Here is a 24,489-nt window from a genome sequence, read left to right on the forward strand (position 1 = left end):
TATACGCTTTTAGTGCTTTCGTTAGTAATGTGAACCAGCGATCCCGATACACTCAACAAATATTGCACTTTTCTTCCGCCAGGTGGAGTCAACTGTTTTTGTTTTGTTTTTTCATTTTCACACATGCGCACAAAAGTCGAACTTCATTCAAACCTTTGTCGAACATCACGATAAAAGTTTGGAAAAGTCGAACTTCGTCGAACTCAAACCTGGGCAGGATCGCGACATCCCTAATTGTAATGTAGACTGCTAAACGATAAAGCACGCCTGAAGTTATGACTTCCAATATTTTTATTTACCGTGTAAAAAAATTTGCACACACAAAAAAAAAAAAAAAAAAAATTAAGGCATTGAAGGACTAGACAAGGGTATTGCGTGAGGAAATTAGATTTCAGGAGTATTCTGCATAAATAAGGGCTAGCAAGATAATGTGCAAGAATGTATCCACGAAACCTGCGTGCCACCTCAAAACCCAGATATATCATACTTCTAATTACATACCTAGATATTTTACTACTAAATTGTTTTATGCCAACAAGGTTTACGGCCATAGTGACACAATTGATTTAATCTCTTGGAATGCGAAGTGCTCATGTGCTCATGCCTCAAATTTTATGGCTTCAAAAGCCTACATATCAAGAGCATGGTACAAAAATCATACCTAAAATTTCCAAGAATCAATGCACCTAATCGTAGCACGAGCACACAAAAAATAGACTGACCAGGGATGATAAATGCTTATGCCACACTACAGACGCACACAAACACACACACAAATACATCCACACAAATGCATAGTCAACAACACTTCTAGCTTGAACAAATGAGTTTGCTGCCACAAACCCCACACAGGTATGCAAGTGGAGACATCCAATGTCAACACTAATGCAAGCAAAATAAAAGAAGTTACTGATAACAAATGTAGATATTAGTATGTGGTTTCGCTATATACATATGTACAGGTACAGCCTGAAGGAATTCAATTCGTTTCAGTGCTGTCAAAAAAGATGCTGCCACCACCGACAGATGCCTCTAGAATGCAGAAGCTACCTGTCACTTGAAAACAAGACAGAAATAATGCTTCCAATAACAAAACACCGATGCTGGACGTTGCACATCGAATTGAATGGCAAGACATTGGTGTCATCTGTTACCCAAGTTGCACAGCAACTGTCAAATGTCGACTCCCCAATCTTGCAAAGAAGTCTAATGCCGAAATGAAACCGTAAACCTACAGCGCAAACTTTTCCAGTTTAAAAAAAAAAAAGATGAACGTTTCGTCCGAGATCACAAAACAAATCGAAAGAACACAATGCACCGATGCAATTCGACATCTTGTCTCGTCATGGCGCACCTCGCTCGGTTGCCATAGGTTTCCGGAAATTCGGCCGAATCGTTCCTTCGGTCACCACTTCACAAGCAACGCATCCCCAAAGGATTTCTGCACACACATTCCAAATGGTGAACACCAACGCGACGATGACATCAAAACAAAATAACGGCCAAAGAAAAAATGACAAAAAAAAAAGCGTTAAAACGACTTCCCGGAAGAGAAAATATCATAGCACCATTTCAACGTGAAAAAAATAAAAAAAAGTGTTTAGTGTTGAAACACGTACCGTCAAAAAATGAGTGTTGAGAATAATAAGTTAGGCAAAAGTGGCACCCCCCCCCCCCCTTCTCGTGCCCAAAACAAACAAAAAGGAAGCCAACGACACCATTTCTACGGCCGTTGGAGATGGCGCGGTTGGCCCCGCTGGTGACGAAGTTCCCGCGACGGAATCTTGATGAAATGGTTCGGCTCAGTGGGTTTGGTACTATTGCTTCCGCCAGGCACTGGCATGGGAGGGGCTACCCCGGCTTGTGTAAGGTTCCTCGGGGCCTGCTGCCCCGCCCTCAGGTGCGGCGGAATGGCTGACTCCTTGACGTATGTTATCTTGGTGTTGATGACTTCGCATTCTATCTGCATCATGGGGACGTGCTCTTTGGACTGCGCCATTGATTCTGCATATGAAACGACACGCACGACAGCAGGCTAGAGTCAGTTTCAGTTTGCGGCAATGAGAAGAGAGGCAGTGCCAATGTTTGTGCCCTTGTTTAACCCTTCTTATGCGGCGTGAAATTCGAGTTAGCTCTCACTTCTACCGTCGTGCCACCACCGTTTGCAAATAGAGTAAAAGCCTGGACGTCCGTGAGCCTTCGTAATGTTAGCAAGTTGCACAAATGGCCAGAACTCAGGAAATTCAAAGGGTCGCAAAACTCTTGCCTCCCAAAGTTTTTAGAATCTCAAATGTACGAGGCATTTCTTTCTAGGCTGTACAGATTTGTTTTAAAAACGTTGTGAGAGCTACACTAATGCAGTCCGTGCATGCGAGTTATACGGTGAGGAAGGAATCACCGTGGCATGACTTAGGCACACTGTTCCCGGTAAAAACAAATCTCGCCCCGCATAAAGATTCGTAAAACAGATTTGATTAAGATGATCACTTCACCAGACACAGAAACATAAGTAAACTACTCAAAGACTTGAGCAATCCGCTTTTGAAAAACCTTAAGACTGGAGGAAACAAAAAAAGGGGACACCACACACAGAGTTCGAGGCGCTGTGTCTGGTGTCCCCTCTTCCGTTTTCTTCAGTCTTGAGGTTTTTCGAAGATCAATTGTTCTGCCAGGTAAGTTTTTAACCGCAGCTGTAGAAACCTGCCTTGCAGAGCCGAAAACAAACTGTCTTGAATCACATCAGGTCAAGTCAACAGTATCATGACTACAAATGCCGCAAACCTCCCGAAGTTCAATTTCGAAAATTTTGAACCTCACTAAGGTTCCAATTCGAAAAGTTTGGGCCTTTAAAACACCGCTGAGGTTCGAATTCAAATAATTAAAAAATATTGAGGTTTCTGAAAGTTTGAGTTCGAAGATTTTTGAATTTCTTGATAAAATCAAGTTAAAAAATAGAAAGTTTCCAATTTTGTTTTTTTATAGGGCCTTTTGGCTTTAGTTAACTTCTCATCATGAATCCTCCACGGAGGAGCGGAGACTCTTCGTGTACGCACGCAATTTCCAAAAAATAGCGTACGCTAAAATAGCACACGCTATTTTTCGGTCCCTGCAAAGTCCCAAAAATTGGTCGGCAACTGTACCTGTGTTACTCGTTATTTGTCATAACTTATGAAACATGCATTGAACTGGCTGAACGGTTCATCGAAAAGCCCTGAGGCAGTCAGGGGAATGTACTTCCTGCTTCTTCGAAAACTGAAAACTAGTAGCAATCTGATCAATTGTTGCCTAAATGCAATGCATGCGTGAGACAACGCATACACACAAAAGCAGCCAGGCTTCCTGAAAATGTTTTGTCGCTCTGGGCGTTCATTTTTGTAGGGATGACCCGTGGGATGGAGAAAACACTAGGCACAGGAACAGCAGCCGACACAATTCAAGGTTGAGGAAAATGCGACCAGACTGGGGTCCCCTGATCCCCGAAAGTACAGCAGCTGATCAGGTTACGACCGGTTGTCATCGGGCTAACCCTATGTCCGCTGTCTGGAATATTTCTTCATCAATGAATGGCGATATTGGCCGCTCTAAAATGCTGCCGGTTCCTAATTTAATGAAAAAAGCGCCGATCCAGCATTTGCTGTAGTGCAACGGCGCGTTTTGCCCGAGCAGCCGCTCACTCGAGGGAATCGGGGCTATGAGGAACTCCCCAGCGAAGCGACTCGTTTCAATTTCAAACGAGCAGATAGAGGATCTGCTGGCCCACAGGTTGTCTCGGGCAAACCTATGGAATTGTGCATGAGAGAGGCTCTCTACGGAAGCTGAAAGAAAAAGGTATGAGGCCGAGGTCACCTCAAAGTGATCATTCAGCAGCTTTAAAAACTAGTCGTTGGGGCACGCTCGGCTTAGTGAAACTTTATTGAAAATTTCACTCCACTTCACACGTTGATATCTTGTATTTATATTCGTTGCCTCGAAGCTATAGGGGTGAACTTGGTTCAAACTTTGTCAAACTTTTGTTCTGTAGTTCGTCAAACTTTCGACCTTGAAATTTTCAAAAGTTAAAAAATCGTTCAAATTTCTTAGAATGAAAAATTAGAGAAAGTTTGAATATTGTTGATTTGCATAACATGAAAGGTAGAAAACAATCAGATTTTTTAATGCCAAAAATTCAAAAATTTGCAAATCCCCAATTTTTTTTTTTTTTTTACATTTTTTGATTTTTTGAATTCCTTGGTTTAATTTTCGAACCTCAGGTGCAAGTTTGCGGCATCTCTAATCGTGACAACATCAAGAAACAAGATGCTACGATTTTACGACTTTTGTATAAGCTTCAGAAAGTACCACTTGCCATTGAATGTCACCGCTGGCATTACTAGTGAGATCCGGGGCATCCTTGTCCGGTTTTCCGCATTTGCCGACAGCAAGAGGTAGTCCTGAAGAGAAATGATCAATACATGTATCGATACACACAATACATATTGGGGAGGAGATCAGAGCGTGGCGCCCCAAGCAGCTAATTTTAGAACTACACGAATAAGGACAACTCGGAGCTCGGCTGACCTAACCGAACGCCGCATCATAGTTCGGCTGGAGTTTGTGTTCTATGGTCGTCCGACAGGAAGGGGGGGCTCTTTTGTTACTACTCCAGCCCGCATGAACAATGAAGCATGCACGGTGCATATGCCCGGCCCAGCACAAAAGCCGAAGTGGGACAAGCCCCCTTGCTTTAACGGCTGCTTTAAGGGGAGATTCGGCACTAACCATAAACGTCACATTGTTTATTGTTACTATTTTTACGTTACACCCTGCCCTGCACTCTACTGAAGATGACGACGTAACCATGATGACGTGGACATGCCCAGAAGGCCAGTGGGCATGTCCACAAGCCTTGTGTTGGTAAACACCAAGGTGTGGGGACAACCAACAGGTCAGTGCACCCCCATACCGCATTTGCACGAATATAACGCAAGTTTTTTTCTCGGAATTGCGCGGTCCAAAACGCACCTCGCGTTGTATTCGCAATTGAGTTCAGCCACGAGGTGCGCAAGTCTGGAGAAAGCCAGAGGAGAGAGCCACCCCACCGGCTCAATGCAAAAGACCCGGTGGGAAAAGAAGGAGTGTGGGAGGAAATTTATTAGCTATTGGGCCACGTGAAGAGGGGAAGAGGAAACGTAGAAAGCATTTTTGTCGCTTTTGTGTTTGTACAACGCCCGCAGAAACGCAGAGCACGGACATGTAGGCACTGGCCAAGCCAAGCCAAGCCAGGCCAAGTCAACATAAGCCGAAAAAAGACCACCAGGTTTTGCAATCGTGCAACACCAAGATGTTTGTTTATGCGGTGGGACCAGAACAAGAAGTGCGATCCTGTAAGCGGTTCCGCAGTCTCTTTTCTGCCTGGGCATTTTTTAATTCCTGCTCCAGATTGGTTTGATGTTTGTGCGTTGGTGCTTCTGAATCCTGCCTTGCTTTGCTTGTGGGCTGCCGAGGAGCTCACGCCAAAGAAAAAGGAACTACCAGACAAGCCACACTGTGCTGCTGCTTATGTGCGTAGTCGCCAAGTGGACTGTAAACGGAAGGACCTGAGCAGTGAGGATGAGTGCAGTCAAAACATAAACTGATATTTCTTCTATTTTCATTGCCTTTTCACTTCTGCTATGCCCCCAAGTGTGGGAAATAAACGCGGCCTCGACTCGCGTTCTAATAGTAATATTATTTTTTTTCTTTTTGAGATCATCAAAACCTGCCCTCGCATTATATTCGTGTTCGCGTTATATTCATGCAAATACGGTTTGATCTCCTCGCCGGTAGCATTTCCATTATTTATATAGCCAAGTTTGGCAAAAAAATGTGGCACTATAAAACCTTACACCTCCAATCATTGCAAATATTCAATTGGAAGAACAGACGGCACTTGCATAAAAACCTTTTTGAATACCTTTCTTTTTTCACTTCTGCACTGGAATGTTTGCAACAGGAATTTGCTGGTGCTCATCCAAGCATAGCAAACTGAATGCTGCTACCAAGGCTAGGTGTAACGCAACAAAATCAACGAACACCATAAAAATAGGCTCTGTTATGCCCTCACAAAGTTATATAGAAACAGAATAAAAAAAGACAGCACGAAAATCCATTGAATAGTCCCCGAAACAGCGCTGGGACGAGCAGCTATGGCAGTGAAAAAATCTATTCTGAGTAAACAGCACTTAAAAATTGCACACAAATTTTCGATTTTAGAACGACCCTGCGGAGTAGTCCAAAGTGTTCTTGCACACTTTTTTCATGTTACGCCTATCCGACTTCTCTTGATGTCGCTTGCTGGCCTTGTGCAGATGTGGGGCATCTTTTTCGGCTGCTCACTGGAGGGCTAGATGGGCTGGCTGGAGTCCAACCGAAATTTTTGCCGTCGCCCTGTACAGCCGATGTTGAACCTCAATACCGCTTCATGCAGTGCAGATTTGACAGCGATCAGCAATGCATGCTGTTTCTTAGGCATTGAAGAACAGAGAAACGAGTGGAAAGACTTGGATGCATTATAAAAGACAAGAGTGCAAAAGACACAGACAAATAGAAGGACAGGACAGGACATGCGCTGTTCTTCTTCTTGTCCATGTCTTTAGTGCTCTTGTCCTTTGTAATGCATTACCAACTAGTCCAGTGGTTAATTTTGACTCAGATGCATTCTGAGTCCTTGCTCCCAACCAGCGTTGAAGCAGAGGAACGTGCGACAGGCGTTCGTAGACGGGCAGCATAGAGTGACATAGCCTGGTAGTTAGTGCTTGTGCTGGGACTCTGGCTCACCTTTTGCCTAGGCAACTCAATGACAGCACAACGATTAAGCTTTCTCCAGGCAAAGTTCATGGTGAGGCTCCTGGTAAGTAGATGTGACATGATGGTAGGTGGCCATAACCGCACACTGCATTGCTGCCACGTTCTTGGTGTTGTTTCGGAGGGCCCAGCCTTAGTAGTCGGTGAGATTGTCAATGAGGGCCTTCGTCAACCTGCCCTTACCGCTCAACGGCTTGCCATTCTTCTGGACGAGGTTGCACAGTGCCGTTCCCAGCCACTTCTGAACATGGCACAAGCACTCTTCTTTCACGATGGGGACTAGCCAGTAGACGTTCTCTTTGCTAAGGGCAGGGAAGGTCCTGCTGTCCTCGTCGGAGACAAGTGCCGTGTACCGCAGGTGGCGCTTGGAGACAGAGCGCTTGAAGAGGGTCAGGGCTGCCTCGACCTCCATCCTCTTCCGGATTTGGCATCCGTGTCTTTCTGGCAGACACGATGCATGCGCCAGCTGTCATACCCTTAATCCAGGCTTGGGTTCAGTCTGGCACCCAAGGCACAGGTTGAACAAAACCTGGCATCCCAGATGAGGCCCGTGTGGTATTCTATGACTGACCCGACTCTGATGAGAGATGTGTGCCCTATCTTGTGCCATGTGCCGTCGTACACCACAGTGATATCCTTGGAGAACCCCGGGTCCATCTTCTGACAGGCTGCCTTCACCGCGACAGCCGACTCGACATAAAAATTGTCCATGCACAGGTCCCGTGGCTCTTTGAAGGTCTTTTTCAGGTGCTCCTGGAAAGTCTTGTGGTGGAGAACTCTGTGGGAGACGTTCATAGCTGCCCAAAAGTCATTGAAAGCTGTCTGCCCCTTTCCTATCTGCTTGATCACCATGATGAACCAGATGTTGACTTTGAAGGCCCTCGAGTTTTGTTGGCGTGGCGAAATCCAGGAATATGCATGAATGCCGCAATGGGGGCATAGGGCCTCAAGTTTTGCTGCCAGTCTGAGTTTGGTGCCTTCTTGGATATTCAGTCCAGTTCCCGCACAATGCTTGCACACTCTGTAGCAGAGCAGGTTGCTCAAAACATCAATCTGAACAAGGCAGAACTTCGCACCTTCGCTTAAAGAAGGGGCAGGTGTGGGATTGGGCAGCACGGCTTCAACTTCCTCTGGGTTGCTGGCATAGCTCCAAGTTTGGCTTGAACAGTATCACGATGCCTAGAATCTGCTTCGATCTCCTCGCGTATCAGGAAATGCGTCCGCATATGGGTGCTGGATGACGCATTCACACTCGCTGCGGCAGGCAGAAGTCTAGCACTGGAACCCACAATTTCGGGAGGAACCACAGCAGTCAATGTGCCTGGAACTCCATGTGTGAGCGGTGCAATGCATTTTTCCTCGGCAAGAGCCAATGGCACAGGAAATCCATCACTGGAAGCGTTGACACAATCATTATTAATGGCACGCTGCACAGAAACTTGTAGCTTCGCCATCCGCAGTAACTCCATGAGTCCCTTCCACGCACCACACACAAGCATTGTCTTGTATTTCAAACCTCGCAATGTGTGCGACCACGAAACAGACGGGCACGCTACACAAAACTACTCAAAGAAAGTTCAGAAAACAATCTAAAGACGGCGAAAAATGAAGCGGAGCTGACAAAGCGGGCGCGAGCAAGCAGACCAGTGCCGAGAGCAGACGACGCGAGCGGCAACATCAGGAGGAACGGAGAGGAGGAGAGCGCTCCGCGAGTGAAGAAATCGCATCCCCAACCAATAGAAATCGAGCACTATGTCCAATCACATTCTTGGAATTGCGACATGGAAGAACGGCGACCATGCCGTAACCAATCGGCCAATGCCATTTTGGGAGCAGGCAAATAAAAAAGAAAGAATTCACCTTCAAACCAAGACCAAGATGGCGGCCGCCAACCAAATGCGTCAGGAATAGCGAGCGTGCGAAGTTGGGGTTGATTTTGAAGTTTAACCGTCACTTGGATGCCACGCAGGCATCGTAAATATTTTTTAATATTTCCTCGTTGTATTAGGAGCTGATAATTATAGATAAGGTAGTTTATAGATATACAACCCAAATATATGGTTTTCTAAAAATGAATTTTTTCGCGATTTTTCGGTTTTCAAAGCTTGCGTCCCTCTTAAATACAAGAATATAAGGTAAAGGATATTACCCAGAAGCAGGGTGGACTTACCCCCGAAAAAGACACATAGTAAAACATGTCGTCCTTGCGCTGAATGGCTTCATATAGGTCTTGGTAACTTCTACGGAGGGCTTGGTAGAGCTGCAAATAGTTCTGGCCGCCGCCGGCTTCCCTGCAAACCAATCACGTCGCCAATTGCAACGGGACCATGGCACTTCACACCCAGCACTATTCCAGGCTCTATTTCAACTCCCCTAGATTCCTCTATGTCTGACTAGCCACAATTCCATCCGAGTACCTCTGTGCCTTCCTTGGTCGATCCCCGTCCTAAAAACGACAGGTCGAGAACGAAAAAAGTGTTGCCCCGTTCTGCACTTCGCACTATGCAATGCATCATGGACGCAAGATTGGTGGAGTTCCCATCAGCTTTGAATAAGCCCAGAGGCTAATCGCAGGCCGATTTGTCTGCATCAGATGGAGGTAGGAAGCCTCTGGAGGTGACCTGAGGCCACCAAAGGTGAAGCCAGAAGTGTGGAGTGACACACCTCCAATGATGACAGAAATCAAGAGACAGTATTGGACGAAAAGGAGGGCTGACTTGGTGCCAACAGCTGCTTTGAGGCCCTGAGGGTGACCAAAACAGCTGTTGGTGCCAAGTCTGCTCTCCTTTTCGTCTAATAGTCACTTGGTTTTGGTCAACGTTGGGGGCATGTCCCTCCACACTTCCGACTTCACCTCTGGTGGCGTCATGTCGCCTCCAGAAGCATCATATCTCCATGCATGCACGCCTCGTACGGCACTTGGTGACTCGCCAAAAACGTTCACTGGACAAGGTGGGTGCGAAAACCTACCACCCGTCTTCGTAAATGTGGCGATACTGCGATCCAATCCACGTCTGCAGACGTTGGGGCTTCTGGGGTGCCGGCTTCCGTGGAGGCGCCGCCTTCTTACGCTGTTCCCTGCGTCTCAGGTTCATGCTCTCGAGCTGGTGTACCCAGCCGCGCAACTCGCTCTCCAGTCTGAAGGAACGAGGGGTAAAAAGAACTGTAGCCTAGAGCAACATGATCTGCACTTTTGAAAACCGATGTGTCAAAAAGCATGAGGCTAGACACTTGTGGGGAAGACGGAACAACTTTAGCCCGCTTGCTCCACAACATCGCAGCGATGCCACGAGCGTGTCTAAGTACAGATACTTTTCGCCAGTGCCCCATCATTTACTAGAGGCCCTTTGTAAATTGTGACGATCAGCTCTCGTATGCTCTAGGAAAGCAGGCGAGTGGGTTGTTTTTCTTACATGAGCAGTGCTGGCTACAAGTGCGGGAATATGCTACAAATGACAATGCCTCTAGGCAGATCACACTATAAACAGAGGAGAAATATAGTCAAATGCTTAGTGAAATGTATCGTACATGTAAAGATGTATGTGAAACAAAGTCGACATTTCCCTAAGAGACTCAGTTTCTTTGTGAGCACTTTTGCCTTGAAAATCAAGAATCAGAGGCAACCATTTGTTCGAAAAAGACCACTAAAAAGGGGTAGAACCCGTCACCCAAGGAGGTTTTTCAGGTTGTGGAACCCATCTGTGGTGACGAGTTCCAACTATGCCCTCTTGGGTATGCTTGACATCTTTGGTAGAGTGGTGGCACTAGTGAACCGCTTTAAGTCTCCATCCACCTCATTCAGTCCATCTCAAAACCCATCACCAGAGGGTGCGTTTCAGTCAGAAGAGAGTTTCTGCCCCATTCTCTATGTTGCCTGCATTATATTTTTTAAATGCCCGGGGGTCCAGTCGCCTCCCCACTGCCCCCCCGTTCCAACACCTCTGGTGGAACCAGTCTTTTGGTGACGGGTTCCAACCCCCTGCGCTCTCAGACGTGCTCGACATCTTCGGTAAAGTGGCAACGCTAGTGAACCACTTCAAGTCACAGTCTATCACAGTCCTTCGATTTTGAGGAATACGCTTTTATACGCTGATACAAGTGAGAATTGACCTGAGGGACTCTGTTTGGTTCACGTAGGAGGGGCACTTGAGGGACCCGTTCCTCGGCGGTCTCTGGACGTCCAGAGCTCCCAGGAACTCGGCCGAGGAAGGGGCAGACCCGGCAATGTCCCCGCCGACCGATCCCAGGTCTGCCACAAAAGCGTCGTCTGCAAGCTCCTGTTGTTGAGACCAGAGCAGGTGGCGCCCCCAGGTGGCTCTCTGGGCGGGAAGTGCCACGCCCGCACCCAGGTCACTGCTGGAACTACGGAACAGGCCACTGGAAAGAGAAAGAAGCCCAGTGTGCAAGGAGTTACAGGGATGTGTTTCGTTTGTAAAACGAGGCATTTGAGCCAATGGAATCAGAACTTCCTGAAAAAGCTCCTTTTTCAAATTTCCGAACCGAAGACTACCAAAGGTAAATACCGAGGTGAAACATATATGTACAGGGGTGATACTGATTTCCAGGCTCACTACGGAACAAGCTCGAAAAATCAATATCTGCACGCAGAAACTGCAACTTTTCTCCAGGAATGTATTTTAGTCATACATATCATTTTATTACAGAATGACCATCCAATTTCACCACCTATGTGGTGCCAACTCCCCCTAAACACATTTCACCACAGTGTAAAGGTTTGACCACAGACACCAAGCAGCGAGAAAGAAATGAAAGCAGCAAGTGACTGCGTGCCATGCAACGTGCATTCCCTCACCTAAACGGCGCAACGTTGACCGTGAGCATGAACATCACCGCCAAGAGAGCAGTTGTCTTCTTTATGCTTGGTGTCGTCTGCTTCCGGTGGACCGCAATCTGTTCCAAGAAAGTTGTTTGGAAAAAAAAAAGGCTGAATGAAACATTTAAGCGTACAAGCCCATATGCTCTGTTTGGGGAAAAGGAGGATAAGCACCTCCCACAAAACCTTGACTCTCTCCATTTTAGCAGGGCAAAGGCTGGAGGGGAGGCAAGTCCAGCATTCGCTCAGCTAAAGGGGAAAGAATGGAGGGCTTTGCAGAGAACAGCTTGTCCTGCTTTTCTTAGCCTGCAACAGAATAAAACTCCTAAACCTGCTGTTCTACTGCAGCGGCAAAATACTAAGTCTGCCTCAAGATACACGCAACTATACACGTTTTTACCTCACGAATCATAGTAAAAAAGTCTGGCTCCCACTGGAGCATCACCAATTTCTACTTTTATGTAGAGAAAATAAGATATCTGTAGCTGCATTTTAGAATAGATATATGTTACCTTATCAAGACATAGACATTTCACATGCCAAAAGCATTTGGCGTTTGGCTAACCATGACATTTGGCTAACATTTGCATTTGGTTATGACAAACCAAAGCATGTCATAAAGTACTGTCGAACCCAAGGTTTGATTGGTTCGGTGAATCTTTGAACTTTTTCCAAAATCCTGGGAAGTTCCAACTTCTAGAAAAACTTCGGAAAAATATTTTTGTGAAATAGATAGTTTTAAATTTTAGAGAGTAATTTCCAATGCTACACAAAAACAAGAGCAAACATATATGCTTTTAAGATGCCGCAAGCCTCGGTAAGTTTGCGACATCTCTACTTGTAACACACTAGTATTTCACAATAAAATATGGCCCTGAAACAGTAGATACACTAAAAATGAAATGTGCGGAAAGCTTTCGTAGGCACCTAACAAAAAAGGAAACATCAAAAGAAGGTTTACCTCTGCTTCGAGTTGAGAAACTCGCTGACGGAGGTGGATGTTTTCCTCGCTCAACCTGCTGTTCTCGTTGGTCAGGTCTCGCACCTCGAGCTCCAATTTCTGGAGATACTGCAAAGGAGCGGCGTCCAATGACGATGTGGCCGCTGAACGAGCCAGTTTCTGCAGCTTCAGACGCCGCAGAGCGGGAGGGGTCTCGTAAAGACTGTCCAGCACTGCCTACCTCTTTCCTCTTCTTGCGCGACAGGCAGGCAGATTCCCTGTTCTTTATCATCCTCTGCTGCCGCTTCAATGCCTTGTTCTGAGAAATGCAAAGACAGGCACCACTGCTTAACACATTACTAGCCTTCAGCAAACGACATGTGTGTGGCAACTACCGCAAAAATTGGCTATAAATAAATAGAGACGGTGGCTAGATTAACTCTCTTCCGACCGCACCCATAGAGCGTCGATCCCCCACGGTCGATGGGCATGAAGGCCTATTTCAAAACTTCTGCGGAGCTCTCACGATCACTGCATCATCTCGTAAGTTCTTTGAAGAGTTTGGGTTTCTGTGTTTCTCTTCCTTTTTCTGCATAGCAGCGATTTTTAAGCCGAGAGGGAAACCGACAGCACGTCATTGTTTGTGAATGCCACGGGGCATGTGCTCGCAAGCACGGCAATTCTTGCAGATCCTCCGTCGATTTTTCAGACGCGGATTGCAGCATTGGGTATGATAATGAAGTTGATCATTATATTTCAGTTCTATTGACCTGTGCTTCACCACGTTGAGAAGCTGCTTAGCCCAATGGTATGTCGGTCATGAAGGTTGAAAAATTTTTTGTGGAGGTTTTTGTGGTAAAATTACAAAAGATATATATTCCATTTTTTTTCTTACTTTCTTTCTTTCCAGTTATAGCCATATATTTACATGGTTTGGTACCCAATCTTTGGAAAAAAAGACTTGTGTATGATGAATTAAACATTGCATTAGGATTCAAGTCTCTGCTTTGACGTCTGCATCATTCAAAAGTCAATTTAGTTAGCTTTATTTTTATGTATGACATTATATTGTAAGCTAATAGTTTCTGAAAGCAAAATACATTAACCCTCACAAAACAGGCGTTTTTCCCATGATCAAGAAAGATTTAAGGCAGGCAAAAAAAAAAGACCAAGCCCTTATACATCTTGGATCTGTCTTTATCCATCTCATAGTTTCCTATTTTCGTACAATATGGTTCATCTGCACCGGCCTCTCTTATGCACCTTCACTTCAGCCTGTATGAAAAAAAGAATTTTAAGTTTGCAGCTGAGTGGACTCTGAAAAAATGCACAGGTAAAATCAATGAGTGACACATATGACCGAGAAGCATCTTAGCACACAGTACAACGTTCAAGTGATCAAACGTGTAAAATTGTAATAGTGCGTTTTTTAGACAGCAGAAAGCTAGTCAGCATCAATGGGCATCTCATGTCTTCGCTGTAGATAACAAATTTAGCTAGTGAAGCACCACTGCTATGCTGGGGTCAGCAGCGATACATGGACACACGGCTGTACAATACTCATTTAAATCTAAATGGGCAGAGGTGGGGATGGGCAGATGTGTGGGTCTTTCTCACACAAAAAAAAAGCAGATCCCTACTTCAGTCGATACAACACGGAGTCCTTCGGGAAATCCCACCAAATCAAAATGGGACCAACCGGCCGAGGCGGCAAACTTACATCGTTGGATGGATTGAGCATGGCCGCAGCGTTTGCGAAGAGAAAGCTTGGCTTGGACATGGCCATCGGCTCAGTCTTGATGACCGGCATGGTCGGGCAGGGGCCCTTGGTGACACCGGGAATGAGAGCGCCCACAGGTGCGGCGGCCATCTTAAGGGGAGCCTTGAGCACCGGCTGGCGTGACTGGGGTGACACCGTCTTGGGTGCCACGGGCGTCGTCGCTGCCGCATTCGTCTTAATGGTCAGCACCCCCTGGGACGTCAGGCGTGCAAACTCTTCTGCTGTCAGCATCAGCGTCTGCGGCGTGGGCGCCGTGGCCGGAACTGCAGGTTCGGGAGAATTGAGGATTTATGCACGCAGATATGGCAGGAAATCAATCCGCCTTTTGAAATGGAGGCTAATGTATCCACTGCGAAGGGTGAACATAGACGACAGGTAACCTGGGGTCTTTAAAAGGCACCGTGCGATAGTGATACCCTGCCGTAAAAGTAAACGTGGAATGTTGCGTAGGAACGCCACATAAAATTAAACCGTCGTTTCACCGCACGCAACAAACATTCTGTTGGCTCAAGATAAGAGGTGGCTGCTATCTTAGTGTTCCTCGTATTGTCTTTCTTCTTATCATTAGCTCTGCTTAGTTTGGCACTAATTGCCGTGGCCAATTTGTTTGCATGACAACCTTATTTGGAAACTGCTTTTTTCATTCTCGAAATTTGCAACGGGCGGTTTGCTCCCTAGTCATCGGAAGCATCTCGCTAAAGCTTACTTTCTAAGAGTTGAGATTCACCAGGTAGGCAAACCCTCAAACAACTCTCTTCAGAGGCAAAACAAAACACCCCCGTTGACAGCCTTTCCAACAGTTTGTGTCGCCCAGTGACAACACATATACCAGCTTACCAACAAGCGTTGCCACGGAAGTCTGACCGGACTAATAAAAAGCTGCCCCAGTTGCGTCTGTGCAAAGAGTTGGCTCTATGTTTGCCGAGCGAGACCCAGGCGTCAGTGTTTGATCCACTGTACTAATCAGAACTGTCTGTTGCTTATCAAGCTACCCTACCGAGCTTCAGCTCAATACAGGTGTACAGTAATATGGGAAACCCCTCTTTAATAGAAACCGATTTATGAAATATGGATGTATAGAAGCAAAGTTAATGCACGCTTATAACGCTAGCACAAACATTTGGGGTACTAATTTAGTAAAGATATTCCCTGCAAAAACTGAGTTTCCTTTAAGAGGTCTATCTACAGCAGTACCATCCCTTTTCATTATGCGGACAACTTAGCACTGGCAGACGACACAAGTGACAATGAAAGCGACGAAAATTTGCAAACTGATGTTTTATTCCTCGCCCAACGAGAGGAGAGATGCGCCACCTCAAAGCACTTCCTCCGAAATATCATTGTTGCGTTTGCGTTTTGCCACTTGAGACACACCCTCTAGTCTTGCAAGAGGAGCACTTGCCTGTCTCGACCACGGTGGCATGGCCGGGATTGCCGACGCCGCTGCGGTGCACAGGCCCCAGCGGCGACATCGAGGGCGCCGGTGCGAAGGGGGCCGTTCCTCCTTCCCTCGTGGGCGACGAAGCGGTGATGGTGAGGGTGAAGCTGGGGCTAAAGGGGTCCTGGGGGTGAGGCGGGGTGCTCGACCCGCTCTGGGTGGGGGGTGTGTCCGGGGGCGTCTCCGGGACCACAACGCCGCCGGTGGGACTGCACTGCCCCATGTTGATCTGGAACCCGAGAGACAGAGGACGAAGTTGAACAATCTATTACCCTTCGTCACAACGCAAATAAGGTTTCATGCTTGAGAGGTTTACTTTCCTTCAAATTCGGAAGCGTTTTTTTCAGGCTGTTGCGAGCTGCTGCAAGCCGAAGTAATTGGTAGCAGAAATTGCCCCCTATCAGCGATCTTGTTTTTCTGCATGTGTGATATCTCAGACTAAAACAATTATGCAGATTGATTGCACCGTGACCTTTGCATTTACTCTGCGAGTATAAGCTTGCACGTCTTCTTGCCTTCAACTGCACTCCGACTTGTGGTAAAATGAAGTGTGCAAGTGTATTGTTGGGCCTTTGGTGAACTCGAGAAGAGCTAGACAGAGAGATTGCAAAAGGAAAGTGCTCATATGTATGCTCCGTTTCCTATGCAGTGCACAATGCCGAAGCCACTGGTGCAAGCGCATGGCCTTGCCTAGTATTTCATTTACATATGAGAAAAGCATTGAACCAGCGTCCTGAGACTGCCATGAAGCTAGGAACTTGGCCGGTAAAAACTCACGCTGTTGAGATAGGAGTCTGGGTCTGGGTAGTTGCAGGACGACTGGCTGTAGGAATCGGGAGAACACGGCTCCATCTTGATGTCGGCGGGGGAGAAGGTGAACTCATCGAGGCAGAAGTTGTCGTCAGGTGCCAAGGCATGGCTCAACTCCGGCGTGGAAGACTGCTGCTTGAAAAATAAAGATCAAACTAGAACACTTACAGACCTTCTATATTTTAGAGCGGATGTTTCTCTCGGTCTACACGAACCACGAGTCACAAGGGCTCTTTTCCCCTTTTCGAAATGTTTGGAAGATACTTGAGAGCTGGTGCCACGGAGGGCAGAAACCTTTTCATTACAGCTGGCAATGCTGACGGTCACTCGACGTAATGTCCCGTCGATATCTGCGTCCAGCCACTGGAACACAATACAACTGTCAAGTCATTCAGTGATATTGCCCATATTATTTGTTTATTTTAAAGTTCATATGTGCTTCAATTTCAAGCTAGTGACTCACATTCCTTTTTAGTTTCCATTACAGCCAAATACAAGACAGCACTATCGTCAGAGAATGACACATGTTACCATATGTGGGTTAGTTTCTTACATCAGGGCAACTCACCTGCAAAAGGCTGTTGTAGATGTCGCTCTCGTTTAGGTCCTTGAAAACTGCGAAGTTAAAAAGAAAAGTCGAGGGTGAGCACATTGGTTGCAATTAGGCATTAGAGAGGTTTGGCAGAGCGTTACTGCTGACTATTGAGGGCACGACAGTGCTCCGGGAACATACTTGGAAGCACGCTTTGAAATCACAGTGCAAGCTCCGGGTAGCAATATGGATGTAGGTGGTACACTGCTAAAGTTCCACATTACTAAAAGGGTAATGCAAGGCCTACACTTGCAGTAATGTTTAATTGTGAAACTTGTTCAGGCTCCCTAGAGATGAGTTTCCTTCACAAATTGCGTGTACCCACGAAGCTTTTCTAGTTGGCTCTTGTCGGTGCATACCGCTGAACATCTTTTTTTCATCTAGCTGCCAATTATGTTTCAAATGCTATGGTTGCACTTTAAACAGAATATATCAACACTATATCTCAAGTTACAAAAAGCGCTTGAGGAAGTATGTACTTTCAAATGGCAGTGGCTGGAACTCATGCACTAACTGAGTTACTCGCTCAAATACTGGGGCTGTAGCAGAGGGCAGTGTGAAGTCCTATAACAACACACAAGACCTTGACAGGTTTGTCACTTCAAATGTTAGCCTCTTTCGAGCTAAAAAGAAATGGACAAGTCGCAATGCAAGGCGACCCTGTTTTCAAAATGTCACGAGTTAGAAGATGCATGACATTCTGCTTAGCAGAACCCATGTCAACTGCAAATTCAATGTCAAGTGCGTATAGTGGCCCTCAACGATAGAAAATATTAGGACTTGCAACAGCATGGATGCTGATCTGCACAGCAGAATGAAGAAAGGAGAGAGGAACCCACTCCTTGTTTCTTGCCAGTATTTATATTTTAAAAAGTCACTAAAACCCCCCAAAAATGTTCTTCTTTTTTTTTTTTTTTTTTGCCAAGTGATATTGCCCATGTTATGGTGTCAATCAATAATTTGCTGCAGAGTCACGTATATTTTTAATAAAGACAAAAAGCTCAACTGCTCGAAACCGAAACACAAGCACGGAAGATAGTGGTGAGAAGTCACGTAACTACACCCGACTGCAGTTTTTTTTTTCCCCGCTTTTTTAACGCGTAAAGCAGACGACGACAAAGTTGTGTGCACAGATGGTCGTGCGATTGTTTCACACTCATATCCCTTTCCCTCGATGTTCGGTGCTTGAAGATCAATTGGCCGGTACCATGAACGACAGTTTCAAAGTAGCGGCCTCACATCCATTGCAACGTTGGTCCGTCGTGCGCCACCATCACGTCGTCTAGCTTGCGGTACGGCACCATATTGAGAATGACGTGTACATGTGCTACCTGTAACCTGTGCAACACATAGCATTTGCAGCTTTTTGCAGGCCACAAAAATGAGGTTCATTCTTTATTTATTTTTAATATTGAATGTGTGCCTTGGACAACCCCCCCGACTTCAAATATTGGTACACATAGTGTGAACACAACGTGACCATAAAAAAGAGTGAGAACAACTGAAGCCGGCCAATTCTCGACTGGCTGTTTTCGGACGGAAAGAAAATGAATTTGGAGCCACAAATTGTGTTCTGGGTAATTGGGCTCTTATAGGTCATGTTCAAATAAAAACCTCTGTGAGCATAAATACCCTGTCAGTGTCCCTTTAAAGGGCCCATGAAACGATTTTTGGGTTGAGATAAATCATTTTAGATTGGGATTTTACTAATAGCACATCGTTCAGCGGACCAAAAGAAAAAAAGGTAGAAAGTCAAAAGCCTGACTTTCAGTGCGAAAATTTGAAAACAGAGCGGACTATTTCGTACCTCCTCCCCTTCGCAACCTCTCTGCCTATTCACTGTGATACATCCGCGGTCCCAAAAGCGCGTCATCGGGTCCAAACTGACGTCACACGCAACCGGACCTCACTTATTCCCTTCACTTCTAAGCTGACATTGTGGTGGAACCTACGCGCTTGCCGGACCAATCAGCCGCCTCCCTTTCATCACCTGACTTCATTCTCTGCAGCCACATTTGCTACGCTCACGTGGCAAGTGTGGCTGGCCCAGCGAGCACGTAGCTTCAACAGCACTGTTAGCTTCGGAATGAACGGGGTGGGGAAAGCAACTTGTGTCTAAATTTTGAGCGACGGGCTAATCTTCTAGAGGGAGAATGGATGTGTCCGGATTATACAAACGAGAGTGCGAGCAAGAGGGGACTCCCCCTTTTCGTCGTCTTTAACTGTTTGGTGGAATGCGCGATTTATGAGTTGAGGAGGAAAGCGAAACAGGAAAAAGTTGGAAAAGCGTTTCATGACCCCTTTAAGGGCGATGCTACATGCCAAAGAAATTTCCAATATAAAAAAATGCATAGCGAAATGTAGGGCAATTGTGCTGCACATGAAACGTGTGGCGACTACACTTTCGGTGCTCTTCATTGGTTAGTTCAGCAACTGGCTAGTGCGTGGCATGCACACTCAATAGCGATTCCTGGAATAAGGATACTGGCACTAACCCGGGTTTTAAAAATGTGTGACGGGGTTTAAACTGCTATCTTCCAGACGCAGAGTGTTTGCCCTGCATGGCTTTCCCGCCTAATAGCACCTGAAATCTTTCCAGCATGTCGTGAAATGCTGGAAAGAGACTGCGTAATAATCGGAATGGTCTGGGTTCAATTCCCGCCTGGAGCAAAAGCTATTTTACCGCAATGGCCTCTTTAAATAAAAAATAAAGAAAAAAACATTAAATTAAAATTTTTTTTTATCTTGACACTACCAGTCTTCCTTTGGCAAACAATTGAATGCTACAAAATAAAGTCTTGAGACTTATAATGTGCTATTCAATCCTAGTCTATGCAATAAAATAGTCACCTGTGGCAACCAAACAGCCCCTGCACCGAGAAAAGATACTTTTGCAATTCAACTTTAATGCCTATTACCAGCACTCAGATGAAAGATGGGCCAGAGGAGTTTGGAGTGCTGTATGCTATTGTTCGACCTCGGCAATCAATCTAAGTTTCTAGATGCGTGAGAAGGCACACACGTACACGGCTGCAGTTCTATACCTTCAAAAGATGGGAAACAATGCAACACATGTTTCACAGCTTTTGAAAGCATATGTTCAAGACACAACTGCTCCACGTAAACCACGAGTTCTATGTTTACTGCTACCTCTGCGATGCTGCTGGTATACATTGTCAAGGCATTTCGTAACACTACAAAAGGTTGTTTATGCAGTGACCCCTTGCACACAGACACCTATTGCTATCTTTTGAAGCAATTCCAATGCTTCCAAGAAATTACAGATATTCAAATTAAAAATTTGGTGCCACATCAGAAAAAGGTCTACACTCACTCATTTTACATAACATAGTATTCTAGATTAGTAGGGTAGAACCCCCTGCTCTGTAATGCCAAAGAGGGGCTGTAGGTACCGAAGAAATAAATAAAATAAGTAAACAAATAAAATAATATGTTAATGAGTGTCAGAGATTGCAGAATGTCTGTTGGAAGGTTGTGCGAGCTTGCAGGTGCAAGCTCTAGGAATGTTCTGAAGTCACCCATCAAGAAATGGGAAAGTAGTATTTTCACGTGGCAAGAAATCAATCCATTTTGTTGTTCTCCGATTTAGTTGTCCGTAATGACACAATATAAAAAGCGGCAGGCAGCCGATTTTTAAACCACTTTCTCATGGTTTGTCTGGTCATAACAGCTATACCCGTTTTAACCTAAAGAACAAAGAAAGTTTCGCGCATTGTTCATACGCGGCGCGAAGTAGTTCTTACGAGGTTTGGTTGTCGGAGGAAAAAGCGATGCCTTTGGCGTTTCAGACCAGTGCGGCTTTATAAGATAGCATAAATCAAATCTCAAATTCACCTACATATATCTTAATTCTCCACAGAAAGGGGGAAATTGGAAATGCTCTGTGAGGTGCTGGACTTCATTTACTACGGTTCTTGAGGTGAAAACGGGTATAGGGAACATCACTCAAGCTGCAGAAAAACCACTGTTCCAAGCTTTAATTTTTTGTTAATTGTGTTTCTCCAATTAATTTGAAATAAAGTATAAGAAAACATAATTAATTGCTGGAAAAGTGTAATATAAATTCCTAAATTATTGCCAGACATTACCATCAAACAGCCGGAGTGAGCACAACAAGCCTCAAGCCGTAATAATCGAGCAAAAAAACTAAAAAAGCTGGTAGAAAAAAAAAAGGCAAATGTATGCGCAGTGGAGTACTAACATTTAAAAAAAAAAGTATTGCTCTGCTGTGTAGATGATAATATACTTTTTTTTTTAAAGATTGCGGGGAGGATATGAGATCTAAGCAAGGTTTCTTTGGATCTGCTTGTTATGTGCGCGCCCGCCGCGTTCACTATGACCACAAGCCGCATGTTGTTGACCTCGATTGCGAGCGCTGGTCGGTCAGTAATGCCGCCTTCGCCAGAAAACGAGTTTCAGCCAAGCGCGGACTGGGTGTCCCTGGTCAAAGATGAATCACTGGATGGTGATCTCTGCCAAGAGAAATTAAAACGAGAAACTAAAGAGGGAAAGGCTATTTTCGGCACACTGGTTCTCCTTAGTACTAACGCCGTAAGCTCACGCGTTTAGTTACCAAGCGGTTCTGTCAAAGCCAAGCGTAGTTGGGACGGTGTTTCGAAAACATAGCGCGCGCCCCTGTGCGTTCTATTCGGAACGCTTCCGGCGTGTGTGGGTGTTTCCAAAAACTTACGTTTGCATTTTTGTCTTTTTTTAGCAGAGACAGTGCAAATGACGATTAACATAGTCTAAAGACGATTGATCAACCCACAAGATAAGAAATTAAAAAAAAGGAAAAAGAAACTAACGGAAGCAATGCACGCGCGTAACAAGTTCGTCGAACGGCACACTGCACACGAGCTCAGGAACAAAGTTAAAACAGAATTAAAAAGCGACAGCTGTTTGCGAACAAACAAATAAATAAGACGGAGAAAACGGAAAGTGGCAGCTCAGATGTCCAACCAACGGAGTTTGCCTACGTGCAACACCAAGCGTGAATTCCGATCTGTATTGTTTTATTTCTATGTCATCATTACGTTCCTGCGCCCATATTCAAGGTAACAACACAAAAACTCCTAACAAACAAAACAAGAAATAAAAGAAGGTAGAAGCACAGCACTGCTGTACGGCACCAGAAAAATGGCTGGAAACCAGCACAGAAGCGCAATACGACGATACGACGGGAGAAACCGAGGAAAAGTATTTCGTTATCGTCCACAACACTATCTCGGGCAGAGAAGCCGGTCAAAAAAATTCGAAGCGCGTACTTTCTCCATGTCGCGTATCTTAGCAACGTGGTTGTTTCTAACGTTGCCGGCACGGCGAAGATATCGGCGAGGTGGAAGTTGACCAGCTACGACGAACTAGGATTTCAATGCTATTTCTGCCCGCGACCGATATTTGCTCGAACGTCCTGCAGACAGTGCGGGAGTGAATCAAAGATTGTTCGTGGAATGGGTGTGACTATGACTTACTGTAGTTGTAATCTTCCTGGGAGAACATGTTGTCCTCCCGGAAACTTTGGTCGGCTTCTTGCATGATCTCCATCGTGAGCCAGGGAAACTTGGGAGGCTACGAAGGACGCTGCATTCAATTTGTGGGCGCAAACATGATCGGAATATCACAAGGCATGGCTGACGAACACCGACGAGCATAAACAGTCCCACACGGGTGCATCATGGACGCCGCTAGCCGCTGGTTCCCGAACCGCGTAGGTGGCGCCTGTGTCGTAGTGCTATTTTGCTATCATCATCATCGTTTCATCTAATTACGGAAATAGCGCTTACGCGGTGGTCACTCAATAAATACTACTATTTTTTTGCGTTATTGCGGTAAATGTTCTTAAATTGTAATAAAATGTTTATATTAGCATTATTAATTTTTTATAACAATGTTATTTAGTTTTATTTTTCTATTGTCTTCTAGAACCTACCTTAAAGTTTTAACATGCTAGCAGACGACAGAGAAAACGAAACAAGTGATTCCGGAGCTGCAGGAGCGATGCCGCAGTCTATATATATATATATATATATAAAACAAAAAAACAGTAGGAAATTTTTACACATTCTTCGGTAGCAAGAGACGCCACGTCCGCACCACGTATTTTATTGCATTTTAGCACATTTGTTTTCTTTTGTTTATTTATATTGCTGATCATATCCACATATGCAAATACGCAGCAACGACAAATTTCGCGTGAACCTTCTAGTATATAATCAAAATGACAGCTCATTTAATATAAATATGAACCTTTAATGTGTTTTTAAGAAAACGTAGTGTATCTCAGGTGTAACCGCTTGGCTAGTTCTGATTAACATTTTTGACAATGAGCATTGGTCGTTCTGTGTATTTTTTTTTAATTCTCTTAATAACCGAATGCCGTATTTGCCAGTGGCAGATGTCGATCTAAACTATACCATTGACGATTTTTCAGCACTTTTAATTACTCCTTACAAAACTCAAAACTGTTTTATTCGCTTCAAAAACTTCTCCCACGAGTTCGAAAACTCGACCCAAATGCCAAATCATGCCACGTATTTATAAAGGCAGACCGCTAACAAACGAAAAATAGTTTACACGCTTTAGTTGCATCGAGACTTAAGCGCTATGTACTTGCACGATGCCTAGGAACATAAAACCACTTCAAAAATTGGTCGCAGACAGTTTCTACACTTCCGTCGTGTCCACACTGGAAGGTGCTCCAAACGTCCAGGTTATCTGCGTCACTCTCACCCCACGAATCCGCGACGAGCACTCGCAACAGGCACCCACAGTAGCGGAGGAGCTTGCTGCACGCGTCCGATGTAAACTCTTGCGGTACCTGTAAGCAACAGCGAGAGTTCCTGCTGTCACGAACACGACAAAACCGGACACCAAGGTCACTGTGGTCCACGGACGCGGTGCATCATCAGCGGGTATGTGGTCACTTGACGACTTGCCAATGATGAAGGCGTGCATATTGGTCGCACTCTCGTTGGCATGGCTTGCAGCACGCAACACTCCTTGGCTGCGCTTCGCTCGCTCGTGCTTGAGAGGGATGATGGAGTATAGGACCTGGAGGTACCACTCTGTACCAGAAGCGGCCTGGAAGGAGAAAGGTTCAAAGGGAGTTTTAATAGACAACTCCGATAACGACGATCCATGTGTAGGGGCACCGGCAGATTATTGGGTAATATTATCGAATACATCGAGACGATTTACCAAACCTTTCTAATAATGCAAGCATTAAGATAACGGTACATAAGAAAAAAATTAA

At 45.4% G+C, this 24,489-nt stretch overlaps 2 protein-coding genes across 3 annotated transcripts in view; both read right to left on the reverse strand.

The window, feature by feature from the left end:
• Nucleotides 1–273: 273 nt before the first annotated feature.
• Nucleotides 274–22,950, reverse strand: LOC8024090 (cyclic AMP-dependent transcription factor ATF-6 alpha). Of its 2 annotated transcripts, none has more exons than XM_029979489.3 (13): nt 22,709–22,950; nt 17,193–17,239; nt 16,592–16,756; nt 15,779–16,043; nt 14,317–14,639; nt 12,838–12,915; nt 12,618–12,725; nt 11,636–11,733; nt 10,933–11,199; nt 9,793–9,960; nt 8,993–9,113; nt 4,346–4,430; nt 274–2,004 (listed from the first exon to the last, which is right to left on the reverse strand). In XM_029979489.3, exons 1-13 carry the CDS (start codon nt 22,779–22,781, stop codon nt 1,724–1,726), a joined length of 2,079 nt encoding a protein of 692 aa, XP_029835349.2. In that variant the 5' UTR covers nt 22,782–22,950; the 3' UTR covers nt 274–1,723. The 2 variants fall into 2 exon arrangements, with proteins under 2 accessions (XP_029835349.2, XP_029835348.2); XM_029979488.3 differs by having other exon boundaries at nt 16,592–16,759; nt 22,709–22,932.
• Nucleotides 22,951–23,676: 726 nt separating this feature from the next.
• The window catches only part of LOC8024093 (extracellular matrix organizing protein FRAS1), a 44,129-nt gene continuing 43,316 nt past the window's right edge, over nt 23,677–24,489 (reverse strand). The window contains exon 18 of the mRNA XM_029979490.3: nt 23,677–24,317. Within this exon, the coding sequence (XP_029835350.2) occupies nt 23,901–24,317 (417 nt within the window). The 3' untranslated portion in view covers nt 23,677–23,900. The remainder of the gene's footprint in view (nt 24,318–24,489) is intronic.

This window comes from Ixodes scapularis, unplaced genomic scaffold (genome assembly GCF_016920785.2).
Source record: "Ixodes scapularis isolate PalLabHiFi unplaced genomic scaffold, ASM1692078v2 PGA_scaffold3__209_contigs__length_174095766, whole genome shotgun sequence".
In the NCBI taxonomy this organism is placed as follows: domain Eukaryota; kingdom Metazoa; phylum Arthropoda; class Arachnida; order Ixodida; family Ixodidae; genus Ixodes; species Ixodes scapularis.

Bases quoted from the DNA above. Each gene is read 5' to 3' on its own strand.
- LOC8024090 (XM_029979488.3), bottom strand. From the start codon at position 22,781: ATGGAGATCATGCAAGAAGCCGACCAAAGTTTCCGGGAGGACAACATG. The intron at 17,240-22,708 runs GTAAGTCATAGT...TTAACTTCGCAG, and splicing joins CCAGGAAGATTACAACTACA to TTTTCAAGGACCTAAACGAG. The intron at 14,640-15,778 runs GCAAGTGCTCCT...CCGAACCTGCAG, and splicing joins TGCCACCGTGGTCGAGACAG to TTCCGGCCACGGCGCCCACG.